General features: G+C 46.6%; 1 protein-coding gene across 8 annotated transcripts in view; it reads left to right on the top strand.

Annotated features, from left to right (window-relative positions):
• The window catches only part of LOC117578787 (alpha-protein kinase 1), a 62,619-nt gene that overhangs the window by 11,421 nt on the left and 28,394 nt on the right, over nucleotides 1-22,804 (top strand). For 6 of the 8 annotated variants that reach the window (XM_034264506.1, XM_034264501.1, XM_034264507.1 and 3 more), the window contains exon 2: nucleotides 8,445-9,259. In XM_034264506.1, coding sequence (XP_034120397.1) covers nucleotides 8,486-9,259 — 774 coding nt within the window. In that variant the 5' untranslated portion in view covers nucleotides 8,445-8,485. The remainder of the gene's footprint in view (nucleotides 1-8,444; nucleotides 9,260-22,804) is intronic. The other 2 variants (XM_034264505.1, XM_034264508.1) reach the window with 2 other exon arrangements.

Genomic DNA, 22,804 nt, shown 5'->3' with positions numbered 1-22,804 from the left:
GGTTGCCGCTTTGCCGCTTTGCCGCTTGCCTCTTGCTGTTGTCGGTGTCGTGTTGCCGTCGTCGCCGTCGCGTAATTTACATTAATTGGCACACGGCGTCGTACATATAAATTGTTTGCGCGCTTAAACTTTAATTTCATGCGTGCCATTTGATTTTTGTTGCCACTCTGGGCACAAATTATAGGCAAGTGTGACGGGACTAAGGCTGCGTTGCATCGTGCCTGAGATAGCTGCTGCAAGTGCTGGGCGTTGTGTATAATATTTTGTGGGCCAGCTGCTGGTACTGGCACTGGCACTGGGACGCATGCTCCGTTCCCATGTGTCGTGCGCCGCAAGGTTTACGGAGCGGAGCGGTACCAATATTTACGCAGATTTGTGGGCATCTGGTTATGGGTTATGGGTCTTTGCATAATAGAAAGGTGTCTGCAAAAATGTCGAGGCAATCACTTGCCGTTTACCACGGATTACCATAACCCCATTAAATCTGCACCCTAAGGCGTGGCCTACAAATGCAATTACCAACACTGCCACTGCTTTGCAACACTGTAAATGGTTAACCTATTTTCTTCCCGAACATGGCATATCCTTCCGTATTTGCATGCAATTTTGTACGCGATCCTTGAGCATTTATGTAATTTGCTTTTGTAATTTTACTTTTTATTCGATTTCCCCATCTATTTTCTTTCAAGTACAGTTGCGCTTCGCCATTTCCTCCTCTGTTATCATCTTCTTCTTCCATTAATTAACATACTTTCACAGAATTTCTTTCCAACAGCACACATTTTTCGTTGACGTCAATTTTGCACATCGTTTGCCATTATTGCTATTATTGTTATTGTTTTTGTTGTTGCTGTTGTGCTCATTTCGCCATCATATCATCAGGTCAAATCTCAATTAACAAATATTACGATTGTTGCTTTCTCTCTCTCTCTGTCCCTCTCCCCTCTCTACACTCTACCCCACTCTATCACTCTGCTGCCTCTCTCTCTCTCTCTCTCTTTCACTTAAACTAACAATTAACAAATATTAATGGAAATTTATTTCAATTGAAATCAAAAATTTCACTTCCAAATGCCTCAATGGCCGAATGGCTGAGTACTCTCACTGTCCATATGGCCATGTCTGTGTGTGTGTTCTAAGAGCTCTGCTAGGGCCAAACGTTCCTTATGGCCAAGTGCATTCGCTCCTTATCCAAGTTGCACTCGACCATTATCCAGTCATTGACTTGCCTCCTAAACTCATGTTAATTAAAAAGCCCCACACACACACACACATACACATACACACAATCAGCTTATAATCAGCTTATAGGAGTATTCTAGTAAATTTATAACCTCTCTTGATTATGCCGTGGGTTAGTTGTCGCGGGGACGAATGACATGCCACACCACACCATAAGCGCCATGCCATGCCATGCCATCCCCTCCCCATGCCATTTTCAGCGTTGTGTGCGGTGTGTGCTGCGTGCCGCTACGTGTGCTGCATATCGAGTGAAATGTTGTATGTACTTATTCGCCGTAAGCAAACTGCAACTTGTGGTAATTATGACGAGCTCTGTGGCACATGTGGGTGGCAACCGGGCAAAGGGGGCAACGGCGGGGCTCCTCCTAATGGCCGCCGCCTGGTCATTGTTCGTTCTCCGCTGTGCGGAGTGCAACAAGAGCTTTGCCGTTTTGCCGAGTAGTTAAGTAGCTTTTAATAAGCGGCTGCGCTAGGCAAATAAATAATTATAATAACAAATATAAAAAAAATAGCAAAATAAATTATAAATTGTTGTCGAGGTGCAGGTACAGTCATACCATACAATGTATGTGCTGGCTCCCTAATTACCTCTCTTCCCCTGCCGCGCTACTCCTCCAGTCTACCACAAAAGGGCGCAGGCAAAGTGCAACTTTTGATTTGAATGCCCGCCTGCCCCTCCGCATTGCCCTACTTTATCGAGAGTTAATTAAGCGTTTTAAAGACTCAATTTGAATGCAACTTAGCTGACGGATTGTCTGATTGTCTGTCTGGCTGGCTGGCTGGCTGGCTGGCATTCAGCGATTGGCCATTTAGTTGCATTTTCCATAGTTTGCAGCTCATTAGAGGCCACATGTACATGTGTTTTTGTGTGTGTGTTTGTGTGTTTACGTGTATGCAAATCTTTATTGGCATTCGATAATTATTAGTGATCAATCGGTTTATGGCAACAGATTTTTATAGTGCTCTTGGGGCCCGTTTGCGTTTTGCTAATCGTTTTTTTTTTCATGTCGAGCCTTGATTCCATCACTGACTAATAAAAAAAAAATGCTTTGATCGCAGTTAAAGCTGCGGAGAGAACTATAACTCTGTTGATTGAAATGTTTCTTTCTGTGTTGGCAAACTTCAAAGCTAGCACCGAATGTTGGCCAGTTAATCGATTTGAAATTTGATTACCACAACACTTTGCCAGTGCCTTGCCCCCCTGCTGCGACTGTTGTTGCAATCAGCCCAAAAATATGAAGCACTTTGCAACCCCAGCCCAGATAAGGGCAAGAACCACCCTTGAATGGTCATGTCGTGCCGGTCCGTCTGCTCGTTGGTCCGTTCCGTTCCGTTCCGTTCCTCTGTGCGCTTTGAATGCAGCAGCAAAAAACAAAAAACCCCCGCAGCCAAATTCTAATTATAATCGCGTATCGCATGTGCCAAAGCTCCAATAAACCTTTGTCAAGCGATTCCCTTAGTAAGCTTGCCCTCCATGCCGCCACCAAATGCGATCCGATTCGAGTCCGTCCCCCCTTGTGTCGTGTCATTAACGACCCACACTGCCAGGTTTTAAGCTTTGCATTAATTTCTGCAGTGCCACGAAAAACGAAAGAAAGAAATTTCCATAATGAGCACGTACACAATCACTTACCCCGGACATGGCCACGGCCATAGACGGAGGGAGCAGACTGAGGGGAACTGAGGGGACTCAAACCCTCAACATGCAATTGGCAAAAAGGGTTTTTCGCATAATTCCAGTTTCACTCCCTTCCCTTCCATTCCCGGGGGTTGCAAAGCATTTTTTTTTTTTATAATTAGTTGGCCGTTGCCCGGCACCAAAGTGCAGGTTTTCAATTCAAATTTTTATTCAGTTTTTTTCAGTTTTTTCCTTCGTTTTTTGAAGCAAATATTTAGACGTTGATTATGGGGCGCCACCGCCGCTGCACACCCTAGCCGCAGCGAGGATTGCAAATGATTTTGGTGCGTGCTCAATTGGGGAGTTTTTCAAGCCGAACCCAAGCCAAGCCAAAACAGGACACACCAAGGACTGCCCTTCCCTCATTTGGGAGAGCATTTCTTTTGTTTTTCGCTAATTTAGCAAAATTATGTTTTGTGCTCTCTCATGTCTAGATGTCGTGTGCGGTTCCTGCTGCACACCCCTTACCTTTCTCTCTTGCCACTTGCTCCCTCCACTCCTGGCTGCCATTGCCTGCTGCTAGATTATACAACTGCAACACGGCGCGGGACATGCAACATTCAAGCAGCCACTGCTCAGTGTCGAGCTCCTCGCATATTCGTTGCTGTTTGTGCTGAAACAAAAGGGAGATTTTTGAGAATTAATATTTAAGTTGAAAATGGGTTCTAAACTACTTATAACACTATGGTATTTGTGTATCTCCTGTAGCACATTTGAAGTTCGCTTTCATTTAACCATCGACAAGGCCCCGGCCTTCCCTTATTTTGCCATCGTTAATATTTCCGTTTCTAAATGAATTAAAATCGCCAAATGCTGGCGATCGACGCGGGGGCAGCAGCAGCGAGCAAAAACGGGGCAAAAAATGCGAATAACTCATTACGCGGCGCATTAAGGACAATGACTGTGTGTGTGTGTGGTGTGTGTGGTGTGTGTGGGTGTGTGTGGGTGTGTGCTGGTCGCAGGACTCACGCTATGAGAGGGTTGATTTTTCAGCTCCAGACTGTGGGCATGACTTTGACTTCCTTTCCGGGTTATTTTTTGTTTTTTTTTTGTATTTTGTTGCTTTGCTCTCATCCTCTGGGGGCGTTTGGTTGCACATGTTTATTGTTGTTGCTGCCGCTGTTGCCCCGCATGCCACTGGCAATCGTTGTTGTTGCTGCCGTTATTGGCATCGCCTAGTGCGTGCTCTGCTTGAATCACGCAAATTTCATTATTATTATTATTATATTTTTAATGATTTGAGTGGAGAGAATATGCATACAGAGGCAGGAATGAATGAATGGTCGGTAAGCGGCTACCGTGCTTGAGTAATCGAACAGTATAATAGGGATTGCTGGCCATAGTCCACTGACCAGATTGCAAGTGCCTCATTGTTCAACGGACAGGCGGACGGACGGTGCTTGAGGTTGGTCCGCACTTAGCCCTTAGCACTGCACTCAGCCATGGCCCCCAACAAGCGCTCATTATACCCTTTTTGGGCGGGGCATATACAAAAGTACACGCTGCTGGCCAGTTATAAATTTAATTATTTGAATATATTTTCAGTTGTAAGGCTGCCAAGAACGGAATCCTTATCCTTATCTTGTAGCTGCCAATGTTTGCGTGCCTTAAAAGACAATCTTTCTGTGCTGTTTCCACTTGAATTTCTTTCTTGCAAATTCAAAACTTCGATGCCTAGCCCAACCCTTGCTCTTTGCATAATATATCAGGCATTGTATTTTCATGTGTAATCGTGTGTAATTTTTAAGAAAATTGCACGTACTGCCACACACCCCCAGGGGCAGCAACCCAGGCAGGAGTCAGGAGTCAGGAGGCGGCGGCAACAACCCTAAAACAATGCAACAAACAACTTGCAGAAACTTTTCCTGCACGCCCGAGTGTGCTGCGTGTGTTTGTGTGCGTAATAAATGTTGCATAAATAATTTCAACTCAATGACTTAATGTTGCAGCGGGCTGGCACCCGCATTATTGATTATTTTTGCCATGGCAAAGTAGCCGAAAAGTAGCCTGCCTGCCTCACTTCCACGGCACTGCTGTCGTTTGGCTATTTAATATGCATTTTGCGCTAATTACAAATCAAAGGAAAAATTTAATAGCCCCAGACTTGGACACTAAAAATGAAGTTGTTTGGTGTCCGGGGTCCACTGGATTTCTAATCAAAAATTGCTTTGTGCCACATTTGGCTCTCCTAACTCTAAATGATGGCAAGTGTGCTACAATTTAGTTTGACTATTAATTACAACAAGTCTTAGCAGCAGCAGCAGCAGCAGCAGTCGTCTCGGTAGCAGCAGCAACATGTTCTACATGTTTTTTTTTCTTTGCCCCCCCCATGCCATGCAAAATTATTGATGATTTTATTAATTTGAATATTGCCAACGAATTGCTGTCGAAGACAAAACGCCTGCCATGCTGCCATGCAACTCGATCCAAAGCGATCCCCGACCAAGTCGATTCGTGGCGACTTTGAATGATAAATTTTTGCGATCGGCCTGGTAGAAAGTTGCATGGAAATTGCAATTTATAGCCTGGCAGCGAGCGGTGCCACATGTTGCAGCCACCACACAGCCAAGAAAATGAGTATAATTAGACCGGTTTCGCAGTGTGTTCTGCAGTGCCTGTGCCTGTGCCTGTGCCTGTGCCTGTGCATGTTGCGGATGGGGCATGTTGCACTGGAAATGAAGCGCACTCAATTTGAATTATAGTCGCCGGGGCATGGCGATAATTAATCGTGCTATTTAGTGTGCTACATGAAATTCTACTAGTTTCCTAGTTATTGATTAGATTTCATAGTTGATGCTGCTGCAAGCGCAGGAAGCGACAAAATGTTGCATGTTGCATGTTGCTGGCGCTGCCCGCTGCCCGCTGCCTATGCAATTTTGCCAGACTTTTAATATGCGCAAATTGTACTTAATTTGGTTGCACATTTTGTCGCTGCATTTTGCCCGTGCATGTTGCCATGTTGCCATGTTGCCATGTGGCCCGCCGTCTAAACTTTCACAACATGTTGCAGCATTAGCAGCAGCTGTCTTTTGGGGCGCCTCTCCTGCTGCTGCCACACACACAATACAAGTGTGTTTGGCATTCTCTGTTGACGCATACTTGAAATAATTTTTGGTTGTATGTTGCAGCCCTGTGCTGTTGCTGCTGTTTGTTGGTTTTTGCTGCTTTTCCTGGATTGTTTTTGCTGCTTATGCCACATGGTGGAAGGAAGGGCCAGGGCCAGGGCCTGGGCCCGGGCCCGAGTCCAACACTAGAACCAGCCATGGCCAGACATTTGCATGCAACGTGCAAAATTAATTATTACACTCCCCCCTCTACAGCTACCCCTCCCTACCCCTATCTGCCTACCCACTCCTCCTCATCCTTCTGCTTCCTGGCCACACGATCTACAGAACGAAGGCATTGCTTGGGCTTGGGCTTGCGCCTGGGCCTGGGCTATGGCTATAGCTTTGCCTCTGGCTTTGGGCTGTGCCTCTGCCTCTGCCACTGCCACTGACTGTGACTCTGGCTCAGACATTGGCATTGCATGTACGAGTATAGTGCAACATTCCAACTTTCAAGGCACAGCACCGACATTTCTCGCCCCCGCTCGCCCGATACCCCCGGAATGCTATGCTTCTGGGCTCATTACGGCAATGGAGGCAGCTCTGTGTGGCCGGAAAAGTGCGTTCGTTGACTGCTGCCTGCTGGCCAGCGTCGACACATGCAACAACACCCAGCCACCCAACCACCCACATACACCCCCCCACACCCCTCCTGAACAGAGTAACCGAATCCGAGCTACAGAGCTTTGAGTGCGAGTATGACTTGGACTCCGAGTACGAGTACGAGTACGAGTCCGACTCAGTTCAGAGGCGACTGCCACAGCAACACACAAAGTGGCAGAGACAGTGGATCCTGACAGGAGCGGAGTGAAGCAACTGGCAATGAGCAGGAGCCCATATGCATTATGCATTAAAATCAACGCCCATTTTGTGTAGACCTGCAGACAATGCAACGAAGAACCGAAGACAAAACCCCAGGCCCGTGCGTTTTCCAATCCCAATCCATAGACCCACCCAAACCACACGGAGACACAAAAACACTCTTGAAATCAGGCCCAATTTTCCGGCTAGCCTTCTGTGTGTTTGCGTGTGTGTGGAAGCCAAATATCAAGGCATTGCCATTGATGTTTCCTTTGTTTCCAGATGGCAGTTGGGCTTTGCAGGGTGGGGGGCAGAGATTCGATGCAGTCCGGACAGGTATGGTGTTCTATGAGCTCTTTAGTGCAAATTGTTGGCACAATTTAGGCGCCTTTGGGCTGGGAGCTTAACCCCCAGGGATGCTCTCGATGCTCTAGGAAGGTAATAGACCAGACAGTTAATGGAATGTGTTCGAGCTGAGCAATGATTATGAGTTGATTTTTGCATAGAATATTCTTGAGTTGGGTTGAACAAACGAAGCTTTCACAGATGAAGCTTTCGGCTCGTGCCTATCTCTGTGTGCCGAAAACTTTACAGCAAAAGGAGGAGTGCCCTGCCTAGTCTTTATCTTCCCCTGGATTAATTTCCCAGTTTGAACAATGTTTTTTCCGTATATAAATGCTTCCCATCGGCCCTCGCCGTCTTGCTGTATTCCTTCTGGTTCTGCTTGTATATAGGGAAAACTTTCTTGCCAGACATGCTTGCCACACACACACACAGACACACACACAGACACTCTTGCCACAGTGCCACCATGCCACAAACCACCTCCTTCTTTGGTCAGTTGTCCCGCCAGGCGTATAAATTATAATGCAGAGTAGGTGTAAAATTTTCGATTACGACTGTGCGCAGTCTGCCCCCACATCCTGCACTTTCCGTTCTTCATGCTGCTGTGGCAACCACCCGTATGTTTCGGTCTTTGTGTCCATCATACCATTGCCCCCACCCAGCAGCCCCTTCGGGCAGGATTCGTTCCTTGTCCAGAGCAGAGCGCCGTCGTCGTCGTGGCCTGGCAAGGACATGGACATGGACACGGACATGCACGGACTGCAGTGGACTCCAGCCTCCGCCTCCGCCTCAGCATCAGCCTCAGACTCTTCGGGTTGCGTTTTGCATTTGCAAAGTGATGTGTGGGCTGTGTGGGCTGTGTGGCATGCCCCTTACCCGCCAGTGTTTTTGTTGTTATGTGTGTTTGTGTGTGTGGTGCAACGTGAGTCAACAGGGATAATTAATGAAATTAATGCGGCAAGTGGGGTAGGGGTAGAGGTAGAGGGGCTTTAAGTGCACGAAATATTATTCGATAAATGTAAATTCTAAATTATGAAGGACGCGGCAGGATGCGAATGACTCTCCAGCTCTTTGTAATTGGAATCTATTACAATTACAAAGAGGGTAGAGGGTAGAGAGGGTTACAGTAATATCAACCACAAGTACAGTCAGACAGCGGAGCACATTCCATGGTATTTGGAGTACATTTTACATATGAACTTATGTATTTGTGTATGTATATTTTATGTATGCTGTTATGCTTTCGTGTGACACCCTTCTTTGTTGTCTTGCAGGCGTGGCCCGCCCATGATGCAACGAGCGATGCAACAGTGACATGGCCGAGGGCTGCGAGGACTCTGCCGGTGCCGCTGAAACGACAACGTCACAGTATACAACGACGCTAGACAAGATGCTGGGCACGGTGCTGCCGTGCGAGGCGGCAATTGGTGCCACACCTGGTGGCAGTGGCGGTGCCAGCAGCAACAACAACAACAATGCAAACAACATTGTGAAGCGAGAGTTTTGCGATGGCAGCTTGATGCCAGGTGCTGGGGCAAGTGTGAACAACAACAATTGTACTACCAACAATAACAACAACAATGACAACAACAGCAACAACAACAATACCAAAATTCAGTCACTAATTTGCACTGGCAGCAGCAGCAGCAGCAGCAACAATAACGGCAGCCACAACAACAACAGCAACAAGAACCTAAGCAGCAGCTCATCCTCCTCCTCATCGTCCTGCTCCTCGAGCTCATCGTCGTCGAGCTCTGCGACCAGCACCCACACCAGTTGCACCACCACCGCCGCCGTAGTGCCCTCAAATAGCTCCACAAATGCCAACAAGTCGCCCGGTTCGCCCTACTCACAGCTGGGCATGGGCCTGGGCATGGGCATGAGCATGGGCATGGGCACCGGCACGGGTGCGAGTCCGCTGCGTGAGGCCAGTCCGCTGGCCACTCACAGTCGATCGCCATTGATGCATGCCACAACAGCCGCCCAATCGCCCTGCAGCATTGGTGGCGCAGTGGCGCCCGGCTCCCCGCCATCGGCCTCATCCAACAGCTCGTCGCATGTGCTGACCCTCAACATCAAGACCGAGTCGGTGAGTCGCTGAGCATTTGCATTTCCACCTTCCTGAATTGAGCAACTGTACGATAACATATGATAGAGTGGCCCCCAGCAGATTCTAGGATTGGGATAGACACTCACACAAATCTCTCTCTCTCTCTCTCTCGCGACAAAGGTGACTTTGTGGCACTCACATTTAATTAGCATGCAAAGCCTTGGCGACGGATCATTAATTAGTCGCAGCTTTGGACTCAGCTGCTAATCAGTTCAATCTGCCAGTCCAGTCCAGTCCAGGCCAGGCCAGAATGTTGCAACTCCAGCACCAATCAAGGGCAAAGCACTGCCGCTCAAAGCTCAAAACTCTTGCCCCCACGCCAGCAGCGTCTCTCAGCTGGAGTCGTGCTCTAGAATCGTTCAACGATCGACCAACACACATACACAACAAAAACCAGAAACAAAACTCAAATTCAGAGCTCGGTCAAAATATTTTTGTCCCAATTTTAATGACCATAAAAATACTGATCGAAGATGGCGAGGGGCAAGCGGTAGAAACTTTTGTGCAATTGTCAGCAATAAATAAAAATTTCGCATGTCCTCTGGTTCTCGTGGTTTTTTTTTTTTTGCTTTAGTTCTTTTTTTTTTTTTTGGTTACTGCCGCTTGTTGCCTTGTGGCAGGCACATAGTTAAGCAGCGAATCAGCAGCCAGCCTCAGCCTCAGCCGCAGCCGCAGCTCCAGTTACAGTTCCAAAGCCCAAAAGCCACAAAGCGATCTGCTGATCAAGGCGACTTCTATTTTCAAGTTTATTTTGTTTTAATTTCTGCCTGGCATTGGGCTCTGGGCGATTGTTCTCTGTTGTCTTTGCTCGTAAAAATTCCTAAATTATGGGTCTGTTCCAATAAATTTAAGCAGGGAACAGCAAAAGAAGCAAGAAGCGTGTCTGGCATTTTATGGTAAACTTTTTAAATGGAATGAATTTCTAAAAACATTGTGAAATATTTGGGAAAACTGAAACTCAAGAGCTAAATAAATGCAGTTGCAGAAATCCTAGGCAGTGTCCCAATGGAATCCCAAAACAGTTGCAAATTGTTGACCCAATTCTAGCAGCAAATCAATTCAGGTCCAGTTCTGGTCTCAAGTATCTCCGCGTTTGCATTTTTTGTATTTTTTTGGTGCGCTTTGTCTCTGTCACCCCCTCTCACTCCCGCTCGCTCTGTGTCCGATCAGATCCGATCCACTCTATAAGTAATGACACAATCAGCTCACACGACACAGCACGCACTCGCTGGCGCTCACTACTCCCCCTACTTGGAGGCCCTGGCAAAAAGCAATTATTATAAAAAAAAAAACAAAAACAAAAAATAAAGCAATCAAAATATAAAAAATAAGGAAAAAATAGAAAAAAAGACGTGCCTACAATTTATGTGTGCTTGCAGTCAAATGAGTAATCGACTGCAGCGGTAGACAAGCGCAACATTTATTGAAAATTAAGTTAAAAAATAAAAATAAAAACAAAAACAAAAACCAAGCAGCAAGCAGCAACGGGCTTCAAAGGCAACAAGTAATAAGTGCAAAAATAATCAGCACACACACACAGTAAGCCAGAGAGCGGATACGAGCAGATCGGGGGAAAAAAAATATGTCCAACTGAGAAATAAATTGTACATTGGCGGCAGTGGAAAACAAGAAAATCCAGGTGCAATAAAAATCGAATTAGAGGCCATAGCAAAAAAATGTGAGAAAGATAAAGACACAAGTATAATCCATAGGAAAATTAAAGTGCCAAGCGGGAGGCACTGATACACTTTCTGACGGGGGAAGATGCCCGCACTCGAACCCAAATGGTAGCTAGAAAACGAATCCATTTCGTGTCATACCTATGGAAATATGTACGCACACTTATGCAAATCCCTTAGCGACTCTAAGTTAATCTACCCTTTGCATACACTAACCAGAAGCATTAGCAGGTCGCTTGGCTTGACTTGTCCAAAGATATATTATAGCTAATTATGAGGGGACCGAGTGGCGCACGGACCCCTTGACTACGCAGCTGTACCGGGCTGTATTTTGGGGCCAAGGCGGCAGCACTTGAAAGCTGCCAACCCGCTGTGTGAGTCATAGGCGTCTAATGAGCCACAGTCTGCTGGCTGCTGGCTGTTCGGGACAAGCCTCTAAGCCGGTGAAAGTACGGGGTACGTTTTGTGCTCTAATTTAGTCTTACTAATTATACGCTGATCGCAAATTGTACTCCTTTTTATTGCTGCTGCTGGGGCTGCTTGCTGGTGGCATGCCACGCATGCGCAATGAACTGTGGAAATCAGTCAGGAGGAGTAGGAGGAGGACGGGCGGTTGCTGCCTCTACGTGCGTGCCAAGCGGATTTCATTTGCCTGTTCAGCTGTGCTCGTGGGTGTGTGAGTGTGCCTGTGTGAGTGAGTGTGGAGTGAGTATGGACTCACATCTGCAGTGTCATCATCAACATCATCAACATCATCATCACGATCATGGCGTTTTGCCCACAACCGGTTTCTGCATTTTGCTTTAAATGTTGCAAATATTTAAGCGGGATTATCCACGCTACGACGTATGCAGCCAGCTCTGGGCCAGTGTCCCGTCTCGTCTCGTCTCGTCCCGTGGCCTGGTTCTTGTTACCAATGTTCTTCGTGGGCCCTGGTTAGCGTACTCGTACTCCCCAGCTGTGTTGCATGTAAATCGTTTGTAATTAGTTGAAAGTCTTGACGCGTATGTGCAACAGCAACAGCAACAGCAACAACAACAGCGGGCAGGCAGCAGGCAGAAAGATTTTAAAGAGGAGCAGACAATAATTGCTTATTAAATGAATGTTCTGTGCAGATATTTTTATGACTAACCACGTGAGTGCTAAATTGACTGCAAATGAGCCAAAAGATGGCCCATTGTCGGGCCAACACAAGAGGGGGAACGCCCAGCGAGAGGCTAATTTAAATGGTCAGCAAATTGATAAATTGCCAGACCTTTCGTGATGAGATGAGAAGTAACACAAGTGCAAGAATCTTTATAATACTAGTTTTGATGTTGTTTGATCCTGTGGCAAGTCCCATAATAATATGAATATTCGTGTGGCACCCGGCAGCCATTCTCTTTTGGTTTTTGTCTCCACTCGAAAAGTATTCCCAGAAGCCAGAAGAAGACAAGACCTAAATTCCTTGGCAGACATTTCGTTGATATTAATTCAAAATTAATTGCAAATAAATTACCAAGCAATTTGTGTGTCGAGATGGCAAGGGAGAGGGAGCGCGACGAGTGTGGCTTGTGGGGCCAGCTGCATGCAACATTGAAATTGTCGGTCGGTTTTGTGTGCTGTGCTGTGCTGTGTGTGTTTAAGTATAAATTAATTGTATCGCCGAGTAAGTTCGACTTATGCACGTTCACGTAATGCCAATAATCATCTGGGACTGGCTCTAACTACCTCACTTCCACCTTCCCCCCTACCCGTTTTATTCGCCTTCATTTCATTTCATTTCATTTACGCAAAAGACAGCAAACGGCAAATTGCCTTCGTATTAATTATGGTGGCATTAAAAAATTATTAACAACATGAACGAACGGGTTGTTGCAGTTGCAGTGTCCGGCTTCTGGCGGACCCCTTTTGGGGTTGCAGCTTTTAAATATCGCAAATTAAAGGAAATTTTCTATTGCGTGATAATCGACAGCATCAACAAGGCACCATCTGTTGCCCACTTCTACGTACGATTATTTCACCCACTAAACAAGTATATTATGACAAGCCAATAATTGGCAGACATTATTCATAATTTGCACAGCGCTCGACCAACGACCAACGACCACCGACCACCGACCACCGCCATTTGTAGCCATCACTTTCAATCTGCATCTGAATCATTTATCTATTTGCTCATATAATATTTAACCAACGGTGGGGGTATGTGGCACATACTCGCATGAATCACAGTGCAACACCTAAGCGCTGGCCCATTGACAGGCCTCTTGACCTTTCCTTAGTCATATGCCACATGGTTTCCTTCCCACCACAAAAGGTTTCTGCCACATCTGCATTGACCTTACAGACCATCGATGGGCATCGCATTGAGGGGGGTTGCGGGTTGCCGATGAGTTAATAATTAGCGAAACGCGATTTGGGCCAGCTCTGGTCGCGATGGGAGGGAAAATCCATGCCCACCGGCCATGTGGACTGCAGCAGGACTGCAGCTGGAGTTGCAGTTTGGCATTAAAATAAATGTAATATAGCCAAGCGCTGAGCCGGTTGGCCCAAAGCCTGAGACTGAGCTTGAGCCTGAGCCTGAGCCTGAACTTGGCTGCCGAGTCTCTCATAATTTGCGAAAAGAGACGAAGTCGCCTGGCCAAGTTGCAGCTGAAGTCGTCGTCGGAATTGGAGTGGCTGCAACTGAGGCACAGACTGAGACTGAGACTGAGACTGAGACTGCGACTGAGGCTGTGTGGCTGCCTTCGCTTGGCTTCAATTAAACGTGTCTGTGTGTGTGGCTGCAATAGTTAAGGCCAAAAATAGCATTTAAACTCATTAATTTAACGCGTGATTATGACCATGTTTGTAAGCGCGCTCACTCGTACCGCACTCCGGCTATGAGGAGTTCGTGGCTTCGTTTCTGCCTGCTGCCTGCCTGCCTGCCTGGGCGCCTCCTACCGCCCGCTGCCTGCCGCTGGCTGAAAGTGGAGTTCGAGTTTGAGTTCGAGTATGAAAAACGTTGCCAAAAGACATAATATTTGTTGCTTTTATTATTGGTGCCTCTTTGCTGTTATTGCTGTTGTTTTTGGCGTTTATTTTGCGCTTCTTTTGCCAGGCAGGCAAGCCAGGCCCCAGAGAGGGGCACATGATGGTCGGAACGGGGGCCGGCCGGTTCGGTGTTTTGGGTTTTGGCCATCGCATTGTTGATGTTTTATGCATCAGCGGGACAATTCGGTTTACACTGCACACAACCAAATGCACAGATTATGGGACATCATTTCAGATGTTCCATTTTTCAATAATTTAATGGGGAAATTATATGGTGAAGGCTCATCGGTGGATACAAAACTACTTGCACTTTATTTAATCTTTAAGCTAATTTCTCTCAGTGCATTTGTTTGAGTGCGTCACAAATTAAATGCACAGGAAAAACCCACCTCAGGGGCGAGAGGCAAGAAGGAAAACGAAACTAAAAAAGCATAAAAAAGAGATGCCACAATTGCGATAATTTTTCTATTTGTTAGCATTGCGTTTTGGCCCCAAAAGAAATTGGCCATGAGGCAGAGACCGACATACCTTTATGGCTTAAAGCGAGCGAGAGAGAGCATTAATTTTTTTATGTGCTCATTGTGGGGCCAAGTCCAAGTCGAAGACCAAGTCATAGAGGAACTCTAGCTCTGGCTCTGGCTCTGGGTCTGGCTCTAGCTCTAGCTCTGTCTCTGGCTATGTCTCTGAGTCAGTTGTTTATTTAGCCAAGCCATGCAAAGGAGGCTACACGGTACTGCGGTACTGCGGTACTGCGGTGCGAGGGTACAGGGTCCAAGAGGGTCAGGCTGGAGCTCTCCTCCACTCGATAATTGCAATGAAATTGCATTCTACTTCCATTTAGCCAAAGGCGCTAATTCATTTATTATGAGCTCCATGGGGAGGGCAGGAGAAGGCTGAGAGGGAGGGCCAGACCAAAGCAGGAGAATGAACTATGCGGCCAGGCCACAGACCCACTCCACAGATGCAGGCAGGGAAAATGCTCAAGAAAAATGCATAATTTTCCACTCTTTTGCGTTGGGTGTGGCACAAATAATAAAATAAAAAAATAAAAATAGAAATAACAATGCCTGGAACAAGTTTTCAGGCCGATTTTGTTTGCTTAATGAGTTCAAGAGAGTGGCAGGAAGGTAACCCGATATTGTGGCAAGAGAAAAGTACGCAGAAAACTGTAGAAAAAGTGAATAAATAAATGGAATTGATGCAGAGCAGCTTGCATGCTTGAGGATGGCATAAATGAATGAAAGACTCGGGGTTAATTTTCTATATGAGAGGAGTAGAAGACAGCTTTGAATTTGTCAATTCAGTCTCTATTCAGCAAAGGATACCCCAGATACCATCCTAAATGACGACGAAAATAGTTGGTTGGAGAAAAGCGACGACCAATGTCTAAAGAGAGTAATTAGTCTTGTGACTAATTGCAACTAATGTGCATGTGGGTGGGTGGGCTTTGGGTTGTATTGTGACAAACCGACACATGCGAGCACATCCAGCGAGTGGGGGGGGGGGGGAGGCCAAAGGACTTTTCAATAGTTTGTTTGTGTCATCGTTAGTGGCCTTTTGTGGCGCCGCTGTTGTTGTTGCTGCTGCATTATTGGCAGTGCCAATTAAGTGAAATTTATGTGCTTCAATAAATTATGAGTGCCGCAGCTGACAGATGCTATAGAGTACACAGCAAACGAAGAACACAAAAAAAGCCAAGACAAAAAATGGTTCGGGGGGCAAAACTTTTGGCCAAAAAGAACAACAGAACGTGGAGAAGTGGCTTTTAGTTGGTGGGTAAGCGCGACACATGTCGCTAAGGTAAAATAGTTATTAGTAAATATATTCAGCACTATATTTGCATAGATATACTCCGCCCCCAAACACACACACACACACACACAAACACACGACCTAAAACACTCCACAAATACGCGGCAAGGGCCGGGCCAGGCCACCGCGTTGACGTTACTGTGGCGGGTGCCCGAAAACGGGTTGATATCCGTAGTTGACTGCAATAATTATTCAAGCGCCAAACACTAAGGGCAACAGCACCATCCATAGACCAGGTGCAGGTGCAGGTGCAGGGAGCGACATCATCCTCTGTGACAGCAGCAACGGCAGCAGCAGCATGGCCAACACGCTGTCAATCGGGGCTATTGGGATATTGGGATAGATGGCCATTGTTGCGCCCAACTTAACCTGTTTTAGTAATTAATTTGGGTATTGTACGTTTTAATTAGTTTAAGAGAGACAACAGCAGCAGACCGACCTGTGGCAGCCAATGGAGAAATGTACTTTGGTGTCTCCAAAGAGAATACATTTATCCCGCCATTGAGTCGCTTAATCAACAGTTCAGCTAGTTTTTGGCTAAATGGAAGCTTTGTTTAAATTTCCTTTTCGTTCCTTGGGGTGGAGTGACTTTTAATCGATTCGCAAGGGTTGCAATTCGTGCCACAACTAATCCCTGCCCCCCTAGGGGCACACCCTCAACATTAGACGCTATATTTACAGCTAATTATATATATGTACGCTCCAGACTCGGACCATCGTCCTTTGCAGTCGTCTCGCTCCGGACAGTGCCTTTGGGCGCGTCTAAAACATATTTCTCTGTCTGGCTAAATACATTTTTAATTATGATTTTGCGTTAATAATTATGACCTAAGCTAACGGCAGCAACAAAACGAGTTGTTGCTTGTTGCAAGTAGTTTGTTGTTGCGGTTGTTGTTGTTTTTCTGTTGCAAGCTGTAATGGCCTACGATACCCAGCGGAGTCGAAGTCGTCGAAGGCAAAAGGCGCAGGCCACGGGGCTCCGTCTCAGGCGCCTTTCGGACTGGCTCTGTCCTCGGCGCTTTCGGGCCCCCAAGTTTGCATGCAAGTGAAAATAATTAATGCACTTAATGTGTAATTATTTCAATTAAACGACATGTATTCCTGTACAGTACCCACCGATTCGGGGTCCTGTCGTTCTCTTTCGCATAATTGGGTGGGGGGGGGCAGTGTGGCAGGAACAGAATTAAGTTCAGACTAATTGGCTTTCTGCCTGCCCCATCATTGATAGGCTCTATATGAGATGGGATCGCGATATGCATACGTACGGTGGTGGTAGGGGCACATCAATCTGCAGATCAGCATTCGAATGAGAAAATACAACTGAAAATGGAAATGGGTTGGTCGAGGGGTGGAGGGAGGGAGAAACCAGTTCCACTCTCCTTGGCCTGACTTAATTATGAAAGTGTCGTGCGAGTGTCATTGCCGTAAATTGTATTCTGTCGATCTGGCCTAATCACGCCACATAAATTGGCGTAAACTGGCAATTGGCTTATGGCCCAACACTGCCCGGCACTTATCCAAGCCGCAACATGTCGTCCAGTGTTAATGGTGTGTACTTATTGCTCGCTGTTTGTTTCTTAATTCCGAATGGATGCAAATGTTACTTATGAATTATGGATGTATGAATGTCACACACTCGTATGTCCATGTGTACATTCGCCAGTAACATTATTGATGGCCAAATACATATGTAGTTAACTGTTGTAACAGTTTCCCCGTTTCCTCTTTTCATCCTAATTTCGGTTTTTTTTGTTGCCCCCTGCAATTAAAGTGCGATTAGAAAGTTTTCGTCCGCTCGCTTATTGATATTTCTCTGGCACATTTCGTGGCTACATGGCTTTGGTGTGCGGGAGGGATGGAGAGAGAGAGAGAGAGAGAGAGTGGGGCACAATTATTTATTGCAGCCATTTGGCGCCTCTCTTGCTCGCTCTCTGTCTCTTCTCTTTGCATGTGCCTGTCTGCCTCTCTTTCTCTTGAAATCCATGGCTGAGCTTAACAGGCGCACAGCAAGGGCAGCAGCAGACTTTCCTGGAAGAGAAGTGTGAATGTGAAACCCCTAAGAACAAAAAACAGCCTCAAGCAGAGAGCTGGACATTTCTTAGGTGTTTGTTTGGCTTGTGGCCCCAGAAAGAGCGTAGGAGAGAATGAGAGTTTGAAAAGCAGAGAGAGGGAGTGAGAGAGGAGTGAGTAAGAGAACATTTAAGAGATGCTTAAGCAAGAGATAGTCAAGAATTTAAGCAGCTTAAGAAACATCGAGATAAAAAAAATATAAAATTACATTTAATTTGAAATCCGTTCTGCTACCGCTCTGCCACATGCTCGCATAATCATATTTTCTCAGCTCCCTGAAAGTACCACAACTAGTGTTTGGACGTACAATTTGATTATTTCATGTCCGGCAGCTATTTTAGATTTGATTTTCCATGCACATTTTCAGTTCTTGCTCGTTGTGTTTGTGTTCTTTTTTTTTGCATTTGCTATATCCCTGCGAGAGTGTTTTTCACATTTTAATTTAAATTAGTGGACGGGGTGGGGGCTGGGGGGTGCCATGCCAGGGCTACTCAGGGCTGACGTTCAGTGGATGACTGTGGATGTGGATGGGAATGGGGATGGGTGTGACGCTGTCTGACAAGCGTTATGCCTGTTATGCTCGTAACTCGTTCAGACTCTGGACGAGCTTAACGCGCTGATGTATGCTAATGAGCCGGCATTGTACCCTCTGCTGACTCAACTGCTGGACAGGAGTAGGAGTTAGCAACAGAGGAGTAGCGGGAGTAGCAAAAGAAGAAGCTAGAGCTGTCGCTGCTGCTGCTGCTGTTGATGCTCCCGGGCTGGGGTGTTTCCATAAATATGCATAATGCAATTAACAGCCAAATGTAATTGCAAGAAATAAGAAAAAACACACTGGAAAATCATGCAGATGGGAAGAGAGAGCAGACAGCAATGAGAAGTCGAGCATTAGCAGCTGACAAACCACCCGCATGACAGTACAGTACGGTCCTGTCCCGTCCTGTCCCGAAGTCATGTCACATCACGTCACAGCACAAGATGGTGATGCATGACAGTCATGCAAGCTGCTGCTGCTGCTGCTTCTACTTTCGGTTCAATTCGGCTTGGTTCAGGCCATGGCTTTTGCATACGAGCAATGCCCGACTTTCCCAACCAACCTGTTCCCTCGCGCACATTTTAATTAGGCTATTAAACAATTGCTGGAACGCATGTTAGCCAACCAGTTTCTATGTGTGTGTGTGTGTGTGTGTGTTTGTATGGTAAATGCATGTGTCGCTCCTCTCGCCCAGTTCCGCCTCAAGATCGAATCTCTGCCAGGCGAATCTGTGCCAAATTTCGCATAAACACTGCCAACAATTCAGAGCCGAAATACAAAACTCCGGACAAGAAAACTAAGAGAACCGAATAACCGTTGCGTGCCTAGGCCCAGTCAGCAGCCTGCACTCCACCAGAGACTTTGTCTCCAGCCTCCTCCAGTGTCTATCTATTTATCTGGGAGTCTGACCGAGGCCTGGTACTACCACTGCCACTTCGACTGCCACTGCCACTACGACTGACTTTGCCTGGCTGATTGGGCGCGCGTTGTTTTGCATTTCCATTTCCATTTCCATGCCAAAGTCAGTACGGCTGAGTCTGCGTAATAAAATGCATTTTAATTTGGCTAAATGTTCAATTAAATTTAAACATGCGCAGTCTGCTGTTCGCATTTTGTGTGTTTGCTGTCGTTGCGTTGAGCTTTTCCGCACTGAAATCGATGGCAAAGTGAATGTACAATCAGACGACCCTCGAACGATGCTCGGAACAGTTTGAATTGGTTTGAATTGTGGGGGTGGAATATGCATATGCTGGGAAATGAGTATTGTAGTAAATGGCAAACTAAAATGAAAATATTAGCTGTTTATCTGTTTACTTTAAGACCCGATACTACTTATACTACTCTCTGATATGTATGGTTCATGTCATGGACAGACAGACCTTACCGTTTTCTGTAGAAGCATTTACTTCTCCTCTCCCTCACACAGTAGAAGACGACGATTTTGTGTTTACATACGACGGGAGGATTAACGGAACCGCGACAATTTTCGAAACAACGATTTACGAATACGAATACGAAAACGCACCGGCACATTCCAAGCACATTTCAATAGGAGCACATATTTTGGGTAGATTAATATAAGGTGAGGCATACAGCACTGGAGCTCTTGTGGAAACACTAACGGATGAGAGTCAGATCACCTAGACCTCACCTCACCTTGCACTAAGACACTTCGTACGAGAGAGAGAGAGAGAGAGACACGCTCTGCACTCGCTCCTTTCTTATTGCTTTTCTCCTCTTCTTCACAATGGGTATTGGAGAGGACATCTTCTGCGCCGCATTTTTTGCACACACCAACACACGTACACGCATTGCCAGAGATCACTTTTCTGCATAGAATATGTTTGTACACACATTTTGTACATCAAATTTACATTACGCTTTTCACTTTCACTTTGCTTTTGGATTTCCATTTTGACTACGAACGCCTCCACTCTTGATCAGGAACTTTTTCTTGCACATTTTGCACCACTTCACAGCATCACTTCACTACACAACAACACGACACTGCACCACTGCGCGATAATTTTCCCGTAGGATTTTCCATCCATTTCCCGATTTTCGCGACCCGACACGCGGAGCTGACTTAAAACCGCGCGCATTGTTCCGACCGAAAAAGTAAAAGTGAGAGAGCGGCGCAGATTTGGACGCGTAGGTGGCGTGGTTTCTAGAACATTTCCTGCTCTCTTTCTTATGCTCTCCCATTTGACTTCTGTCTCCTCTGTCCTACTCCAAGAGAGTGTGCGTAATGCAACGGTGAATGTTGATGGGTGCAAGGGGTGAAGAAGCAGTGCAGACGAAAGGGGGAACGGTCGCATGGAATGCTCGAGAAAACAAACCACCAACGCATTCAATTGCCGAAAGTGAGCAGGCCTATTTTCTAGAACATTCCATGCTCTCCTTCCTAATTGCTCTCTCATTTGACGTTGTATTTTGTGTTGGTCCCTCTCCTACTCCAAGAGAGCGAGCGTTATTGCGTTTGATGAGTGACCACTTGTTAATGCAACGGTGAATGGCTAGAAGGGGAAGTGCTGTGCTCTCGGGTTTTGTATGTTTTTTGGAGATGGGAGAAGAGGCAGCCCAAAACGAATATTCTTATGGAAAAGAAAATGGAAAAGAGAAGAGAGAAGAAACCAATCTGCTCTCCCCCTAATGTATGTGTGTGTGTACGTATGTAAAACAGTGTGGGAATCTAAAGATCTAGCTGAGCGGCTGATTATATGTTTTCTTATCTTGAAATAAATTATTTCCAGCCATTTCATATGTTGGTTAAATAACTTTGTAACTAATTTGATAATTTTGATAGTCCGAAAGTTAATATAATTAGATCCAGCTGTCCTGCCCACCATTATTTAGGGTTTGCTGAGGGTGATCTTTGTCTTGAGATTGGCCTTACCAGACTTCAGTTCGTCCAGTGCAAGCTGAAGAACGAGCACCACCAGTGTATGCGATTGCTTCTCCGTTAGCTCGGTGTGCTCCCTGGCTCCATCCCCCTTGGAGACAGTTGGCTTATCCGTTGGCAGCTTATGCATACCCTCTCTCGCTTTGCCGGCGGCAATCGGCACAGCAGGGCGAGGTTGAGTGTTCTGAGAAGCGTCAAGTCCGGTGGTCATGTCAGCTGGAACTTCTATAGTTCTGAAGGGTCTGTAGGCTTGAACTGTAGGCTCTATGGCCTCTGGCGCTTCGGATTCGCGGCGCAGGAACTCGGTAAAGTTTGTTATGGCAGCCGGCTGGTGTTCGTTTTCGGTATCAGATTCCTGTGACTGGACACCCACTGGCTCATCAACAGGAACTCCCTTCTCGTTGATCCACTGAGTGTGCATTCTGAACTGGGATGCATCAGTGGCTTCCCTGTGGACAGATAGATCAGGTGGCAGAGTGCTAGCCTTAAGCTCTTGGGTAATATTTTCTGCAGCCTGATTCATGCACTCATCATAGACTCTGCGATCGGGCACCCAGGTATTCGCATTGCCCTGTCCTTCCATTTGAGCATTACTTCTGCTGATATACTCCTTGAACAAGGCTTCTATTTCGGATGCTGCGATGCTCTTTGTGTCCTGAATTGATTCCAAGAACTGCGCAAATCCAGCCAAATCGTTTGACTCAGTGTTGTCCCACACCTCTGGGCTGTCGTCCCCTGCCAACTGACTCGTGTCTGCTTTGCCCTCCTCTGTGGCCTGCTCATGCACTGCTTTATCGGCCACCGATTGCTCTGCATTGCCATCCACTGCCAAGGAATACTCTGCATCGTAGCTGCTCCAACTCTCATGGAACCAGCCAGCATCGGAGACGGGGCAGCCGGCAATGATGTCGTCCACTGCCCGATTAATGCACTGATCGTAATCATTTGTGGTTTCCGCTGCACTCGCCGCCTCCTTATCCTCATAGGACTCATAGGACTCTGTGCTAGTGCTCCGACGGATGTCGTGATATTCTTTTCGCGGCTGAAACGTAATCGCTGCTGCAGCGCTCGTGTCGCCAGCGCGTAAAGTCTTCACACTAACAGAGTCCTCTGCTGGATTGTACTCGTCTGCCGCCTCGACTTCGTCCTGCTGGAACAGCTGATCGAGCATCTGCTCCTTGGATGTGGACTCCACAGTGCCAATCGTACGGTAATCACACAGCGATGGCGTCTTCTTGAAGAGACACGCCTGACTGAAGCGTCGTTGCGGCTCCAGCGTCGCCTCCGACTTGTTGGCCAAGCAGTGCGTCACACAGCGATTGACCATTCGCGCACACATCAACATCGTGGGCGGACGCGGGATCATGTTGCCGGCAAAAGCGGATTCAAAATTTTGTATTTTGTGAAAGAAATTGTTCGATAAATGTCTAAACTTGTAAACGGGATAATGGGGATTGACAGAAGTCTACACCCAGGCAGGAACGAGACACATCAGTCAGAGGCTGCTGCGT

The sequence above is a fragment of the Drosophila guanche genome, unplaced genomic scaffold (assembly GCF_900245975.1).
Source record: "Drosophila guanche unplaced genomic scaffold, DGUA_6, whole genome shotgun sequence".
NCBI classification, from domain to species: Eukaryota; Metazoa; Arthropoda; class Insecta; order Diptera; family Drosophilidae; genus Drosophila; species Drosophila guanche.
The sequence above is the reverse complement of the archived record's forward strand: the minus strand, read 5'-3'. Positions and strand labels throughout refer to the sequence as shown.